General features: G+C 45.0%; 1 protein-coding gene across 2 annotated transcripts in view; it reads left to right on the forward strand.

The window, feature by feature from the left end:
- WDR4 (WD repeat domain 4) overlaps nt 1-7338 on the forward strand; it is a 33964-nt gene that overhangs the window by 242 nt on the left and 26384 nt on the right. The window contains exons 2-3 of one of the 2 annotated variants that reach the window (XM_008070179.1): nt 2103-2168; nt 3602-3745. In XM_008070179.1, the coding sequence (XP_008068370.1) occupies nt 2103-2168; nt 3602-3745 (210 nt within the window). The remainder of the gene's footprint in view (nt 1-2102; nt 2169-3601; nt 3746-7338) is intronic. The other variant, XM_008070180.2, reaches the window with a different exon arrangement.

A 7338-nucleotide genomic window follows, 5' to 3' on the forward strand; every position in this document is an offset into this window, starting at 1 on the left:
GGCGAGCCTCGCCTCGGCCCGTCCAGCCGTGAAGTGTCGCTTTCGTCGTCCGCTCCCAGACCCTGACCTGCCCCTTGCCACCTGTCCAGAGCTTCGTTCCCTGGATGGCAGGCCTAGGGCGCAGTCCGCATTCGGACACTTCCGGATTCTGCGGGTACCGTGTTGGCAGTGTCACGTGGGGCAACGCTGGCCAGTCCGCGAAGCCCGGCGGGATACGCCCGGGGCGTGGAGTTTAAGGGGTCCTGGATCGCCCTGATGAGAGGTGGTTTTTTTGTCGAACTCACACCAAGCTCCAAGCGCGCTCCTCTCGCCTCTCTCTTGGGATGGATCCTGCTCCTCCTTAGTGGCTTGCATCCACTGACCCGGCTTTAGTTGCTCTTCAGCGCTGGGGGTCTAACCCAACACTACCATAACCAGAGGTGCACTCGGAGCTCGCAGCGCGGACCTCCCAAGTAGTCTCTGCTCTTGCTTCTGTAATTTCATCCCCCTTCCTTATTGTATTCTCAGTGCTAGGACGACGCCCGGGATTTACCTTTTTACTTTATTATGATTTTTTTAGCGATGAAGTCCCTGTGTTGCCCAGGTTGCTTCTGAACGCCTGGGCTCAAGCACTTATCCCGCCTCGGCCTCCCAAAGTGCTGGGATTACAGGCATGAGTCACCGTGCACAACCTAAATAAATGTTTATGGATTAAATGGTCTTGACCCAGGAGCTTCTGGGAAATTAGTAGTGGTCAGTTTCAGTCTTTCGTTTTCTTTCTCTAGGTAGTTTCATCCTTTCATACTTGAAACAGATGTCTATCAAATGCACTGTATACTTTGTTTCACATTTTGTTCCAGAAAGCCAATTCGATGTTAAATTTAGATGTCACAAAAAACTAAAAACCTGACAGGTATCCAAGATCATTCTGTTTTAGAGACTGAAAGTTGATCGTATGAAGTGGGTCATTCTTGTCATAGCTAACTAAATCAGAGTCAAGAAGGGGGATGGGTGGGGGAATCACTCAGGGTACAAGGTGTTGCTCCAAGCATGTAATTCTCTGCAAGCCTGACTGCTACAACTGCTTGTTGTAACCTGAAACCATTTTTATCTATAGCTTCTGAAATGACTTACTGAACCTTGAGGTCTAATTTTGCTTACCACTGTCAGCCACCAACTGGAACTTGTCACCTCCCCAAATCCTTACTAAGTGCCAATGAACTTTCTTGTCAAAGAGCAAAAAGTAACATTTCTCCTTTTTATAAAACCTCTAACCTCTTTGGACTTTGGAGAGAATATTTTTTGTTCATGCCAGACACTGTTTCTCTTTGGTTTACAAACTGATAATTGTCAATAAAACTCTCTTTTCTGCTATCTAGTCTTCCTGGTGATCCTTTGGATGATCAGTCTTGTGCTCTAATACATACCACAGTGAGCTGTGGGTATGTTAGAGAAGACCTGCTTGCTTCAGTCTATTAGGACTTTTGAGGAAATCTAGTGACTGTTGGAATTTCTGACTTGGAAGACAAATTCTCTTTCTATAGCCCAGGGTGCCATGTGAAAAGTGTTTGGGTACAATCACTTTAAAGGCTATAAAACCATGCAAGATAACTTCTATGTGCCAGGGACTGGGAGCAGGGTAAACCTAAGAAAGCCTAGGGTCAGTAGGGAAAATGGATAATTCCTATGTTGGTAAGTGCTTGGGGGTCATGGGAGCTTTTTCTTGCAGGTGAGACATTTTTCTAAACAAGTAATGACTGTTTTAAATTTGTGTGCAAAATCCCACTTTTCAGTGAGATATCAATATATAATTTCTTCTTATAACTATATGGCATTGATTCTCCAGTGCCTGAAAGAATCGTGTATTAATTCCTGTTGAGTGTTTTTCCTTTATTTGTCTTATTTAAATGATTTTTTTGGACAGAACCATGCAGGTTGTGTATGCCATATTCAAGGAGGAGATTAAGCAAATAAATCCCTTGATTATTCCCTGAGATAACTTTCTTGTTACTGATAAACCCTTAATTTAATGAGTATGCAAATATTGTTTGTTGGGGGGAAAAAAATCAGCATTTTTGTTAAGAAAGTGCTTCTTTTGAAATCATTCTGTTATTTCATTTTAGTGATGAAGTTAGCCCCTTCATCTATGACTGCACTGCTGCAGAAAAGATGTCACAAGAAAATAAAGGGTAAGATGTGGGAAAGCTTTTGCAGGACCTGGTTAATGGTTTGATTAATGGGGTCAGAGAACCTAAGAAATAATTGTTGTCTTACTTGTGGAATTCTTTGTTTCTGTTACCTGGCAGTGTAGATAAATTAAATAAATTAAATACCACCTCAGGAAAGAAATGTGAAAGTAACTTTCTTTGGGGTTTTTTTTTTTTTTTTTGAGTCGGAGTCTCACTCTGTCGCCCAGACTGGAGTGCAGTGGCACGCTCCCAAGCCACTGCAGACTCGACCTGCTGGGCTCCTGTGATCTATCCGCCTCAGCCTTCCAAGTGGCCGGAACTACAGGCGCGCACTACCATGCCCGGCTAATTTTTGATTTATTGTAGAGACAAGGTCTTACCAAGTTGCCCAGGTGGGTCTTGAACCCACGGGCTCAGGCAGTCCTCTTGCCTTGGCCTCCCAAAGTGCTGGGGTTACAGGCTGAGCCACCGAGCCTAGCCTTTTTTTAAAATTTTGAGTAAGGGTCTCACTTTTCTGTTGTCCAGGCTGTAGTGCAGTGGCATGATTATGGCTCACTGCAGCCTTGACTTCCTGGTCTTAGGCAGTTTCCCACCTCTGTCTCCCAAGTATCTGTGACTCCAAATGTGGGCCACCATGCCTGGCTTATTTTTTGATATTTTATTTAATTTTTTTTAGAGATGAGGTCTCACTGTGTTGCCCCATTGGTCTTAAATTTCTGGGCCCAAGCAGTCCTTCCACCTTGATGTCTCAAAGTGCTGGGAACAGGTACGAGACCCTGTGCCTGGCCTTCGTATTTTTTTTTTTTTTTTAGTCAGAGTCTCACTTTTACCCAGGCTGGTGTGTAGTGGCATGTGTGTGTGGCCACTGCAGCCTCCACCTTTTGGGTTCAGGTGATCCTTCCACTTCAGCCTTCCAAGTAGCTGGAATTGCAGGTACGTGCCACCACGACGACTTAAGTTTTTGATATATTGTTGGGATAAGGTCTTACCAAGTTGGTCAGGCTGGTCTCGAACCCTGGGGCTAAGGCAGTTCTCCCACCTCGGCCTCTCAAAGTGGTGGCATCACAGGTGTAAGCCACTGTACCTGGTGCAGCCTTCATATTTTTAATGTAACTTTATCCCTACCTTTGAACTTGGGCTAGTTTTTGTCCCTGGTGGGGTGGACCGTGTAATCTCTGAGGGTTCTTCTAGCTCAGGTCTTGGGTTTTGGGCATGAATACTGAGAGATTTTCTGTTTAGTTAGGTTTCGCTCTTGTAAAATTAGAGCTATTTTGAACCCTCCCATATCTTCTTAATATGACTATATTTTGGTCACATGAAACGCTTGACATTTTCTCCCTTTGTCTGCATTAGAAATTGCCAAGCTGGCCATTGCAGAATGCAGGCTTATTTCCTCAGATGAGGCCTAATTGTTTTCCTCCTCTCTTCCTCAGGGAGGACGGACCACCCTTGGTCCAGGGGAGTGGCATGATTTTGGCGTCCACCTTCTCCAAGTCTGGCAGCTATTTTGCTTTAACCGATGACAGTAAGCGTCTGATTCTTTTCCGTACAAAACCATGGCAATGTCTGAGTGTCAGGTATGAAATGCTAACGCTGGATAATTAAGATGTCACACGCACACCTGTACTTGCATGCCTATAGCCTAGTAATGGTATCCATAGTGATAAGCACTAACACAAGCACCTGCTAGGTGCCGGACACCATTTTCAGGACCTTATGTATAGTAATGGATCTAATTCTCATAGTAGCCCCAGGAGGGTGGCAGGAGTGTGATTCTCTTCCACATTTGGCGGTGAGGAGTTAGGTAGCCAATCTCAGGTCATTGGGCTTGGAAAGACAAGAGCCTGTGACTGGTCACTCTTTCTGCAGTGTTTATGCTCCTGCCTTCCAGAGAGTTCCTGTCTTTATGATGAACAGAAACAAAGGTCATCAGCCTGTATTGTTAGGGTGGGGAGTGGACCCATGTGAATGGGGCGGTCATAGCTTGGGCCAGGATGTAGAGACTGCTGGGCCTCGCTTTTCCTTCTGACCTGGCAAGGTCCTATAAATGTTCTTCTGTCTCCCTGTTCCTCTTCTGGAGTATTCTCCATCAATTCTGAAAGGGAGGGAACTGTGCCTCAGCCTTTTCTCACTCCTACCTTGTCCATGGGAGAGGAGGTGGGGAGCACTGTGGTGTGCTGGGTTCTGGGCAGATTGACATTTTTGAGTTCTGACAGTGTTCTTCATCTCCTTAATAGGGTGAGGGCAAGATCATTCTGATTATTCTGTCACACTGCTGTAAACACACACGAAGCAGAATCAGCCTGGGCCCTCAGTCTTGCCTCCTGAAACTTCGTGGTTTAACTGTCCTTTGGTAGTCAGATAAACTTGAGGGTTATACTGTTTGAACTGCAGAGGGTAGGAAGTTTCCCTTCATAGCGGGGGTTTAGCTGAGCTTTCTAGATTTTTATTTCATCTCATTTTCTAAAAGAAGGATAAAAAACCAAATTCTAGGTGGCATCAAAAGTAAGGAACGGTCAGGCACAGTGGCTCCTGTCTGTAATCCTAACACTTTGGGAGGCCAAGGGGGGAAGGATTGCTTGAGTTCAGGAGCTTGACACCTGCCTGGGCAACAGGCTGTGTCCTCACAGGTTCATTCTGCCTTCTGTGTATGTGTTCTTATCTTTTCTTACAGAGACACCCATCAGATCAGGGCCACCTATGACCTGTGTATCACCTGGCTATTCCGTGATTCATTCTTTTTTTTTTTTTTTGAGTTGGAGTCTCACTCTGTTGCCCAGACTGGAGTGCAGTGGCCGCTCCTGGCCTCCGCAGCCTCCACCTGCTGGGCTCTGGCGATCCTTCTGTCTCAGCCTTCCGAGTAGCCAGAACTACAGGCATACGCTACCACGCCCAGCTGATTTTTGATTTATTGCAGAGATGAGGTCTCACCAAGTTGCCCAGGCGGGTGTCGAACTCGCGGGCTCAGGCAATTCACTCACCTCAGCCTCCCAAGGTGCGGGATTACAGGCTGAGCCACCGAGCCTGGCTTGTTCTGTGATTCTTACATGCTCCCAGGTGACCACAGTGCTGCTGGGCTGTGGACCACTATGCTTTGAATAGCACAACATAATAGAATTCATATTGCCCTTTGACCCACTCCCTCCCTGAATCTTGTGAATCTGCAACTGACCACCCTGCATGGCAAAGGGACCCAAGCAGTGACCAGAAGACTCAAAGGTGTTTGCCTGGGGAAGAGGAGACCTGGATATCTTCTAGGACTGAAGGACTGTGTGAGGAGAACTAGGCTCTAGAGGCGTCCACAGGCACATTTGGAATCGATGGTAGAGAGAGGGAGGTTATGGCAGCACAGCCTGTAGATGAAAGAGTTAGAATTCAGAGAGGTGATGTGGCTTTGTGGGATTCCATCGTGTGGATCTGTAGCATTTCTTTTAGCTGCCCCTCACTTGGTGGTAAACATTTTTGCTTACATTTTGCTTGTCTTGATGTTTAAAAAAAGTGCTTCAGTGAATAATCATATACAGGCTGGTGTGATGGCTCACGCCTGGCATGTAATCCCAGCACTTTGTGAGGCTGAGGCAGGATTGCCTGAGCCTAGGAATTCGAGACCAGCCTGGGCAATATAGCAAGGCTTTGTCTCTACCAAAAGTAAAAACAATTAGCTGGGTATAGTGGCATGCACCAGTGGCCCCAGCTACTCTGGAGACTGAGGTGGGAGGATAGCGCTAGGCATTTAAGACTGTGCAAGCCGAGCTCGGTGGCTCAGCCCTAATCCCGCGCTTTGGGAGGCTGAGGTGAGTGGATTGCCTGAGCCCGTGGGTTCGAGACCTGCCTGGGCAACTTGGTGAGACCTCATCTCTATAATAAATCACAAATTAGCCGGGTGTGGTAGTGCATGCCTGTAGTTCCAGCTACTTGGAAGGCTGAGGCGGAAGGATTGCTGGAGCCCAGCAGGTCGAGGTTGCAGTGGCCAGGAGCGGTCACTGCACTCCAGTCTGGGCGACAGAGTGAGACTCAAACTCAAAAAAAAAAAAAAAAAAAAAGACTGTGCTGAGCTGTGATTGTGCCACTGCACTCCAGCCTGGGTGACAAAGTAAGACCACAATTGAAAAAAATAAAAGAAAAAAATCACACACAGAAGTAATATTTCCCATTTTTTTAAACATCAAGAGTAAATCTGTAGGAGAAGCTCCCCCAAATGAATTGTCAGTTCAAAAGGCGTGTGTATTTGTCATTTAAATAGGTAGTCCCAAATTACCTTCCAAAGGGGTCTACTTCCCAGAGTTTGAATGCCTCTTTCTCTTGCCATGGGAGATAAATGGTTTTATCAAACTATATAATCCTAGATAGTCTGATAGAATAAAAATGGTATCTTTATACTTATTATGAAGCAGGGCAACTTCTTCTATGCTTAGCACACCACTGATGTGAATTTTATGTCTTTGCAAATTCTGTTTCTGAATGCTGCAGTGTTGTCATATGAATGTGTTATATTTTGCTTGAAAATGAATAGTAAGACAAGGAGAAAGTTAATTGAGATAATTATCTGATATTGACTATGCAATATTGTTTTTGATTTATGTAGTTGGTAAAAATTGCAAGGTAGTCATTATTTTGTTGCGATATGTGATGTATAATTGTATTTTGATACTTTAGGGCTTTCATTCTTTAAAGTTAAAAATAATTTACCATAATTTTGGAAAATGAAGAAATATATGCTGATGAGATTTCTGAGGTCGAAGGTGAATCCAAGTGAACTTATTAGTGATGGTGAGACAGATAGTGATGTAATGATGCAATGTAAATGAAGAGATATAACACAGATAATCAATGACAGTGAATCTAGTACTGGTGAGAATGAATCAGACATTGAGTGGACATATATGATCCAAAAAGAAACTTAGAAGTGTTTATTTGCAATTCAAGGGTCAAGATATTTCCAAATGGTCCTCAAAGTGTAAGTGAAGTTGTTGGGCTATTTATTGGAGATGAATTTTTTTTTTTGAGTTGGAGTCTCGCTCTGTCACCCAGACTGGAGTGCAGTAGCCGCTCCCAGCCGCTGCAGCCTCGACTTGCTAGGCTCCAGCAATCCTTCCGCCTCAGTCTTCCAAGTAGCCAGAATTACAGGCATGTGCTACCATGCTCAGCTGATTTTTTGATTTATTGTAGA

This window comes from Carlito syrichta, unplaced genomic scaffold (assembly GCF_000164805.1).
Source record: "Carlito syrichta isolate Samal-C Ts95f unplaced genomic scaffold, Tarsius_syrichta-2.0.1 Scaffold313176, whole genome shotgun sequence".
NCBI lineage: Eukaryota > Metazoa > Chordata > Mammalia > Primates > Tarsiidae > Carlito > Carlito syrichta.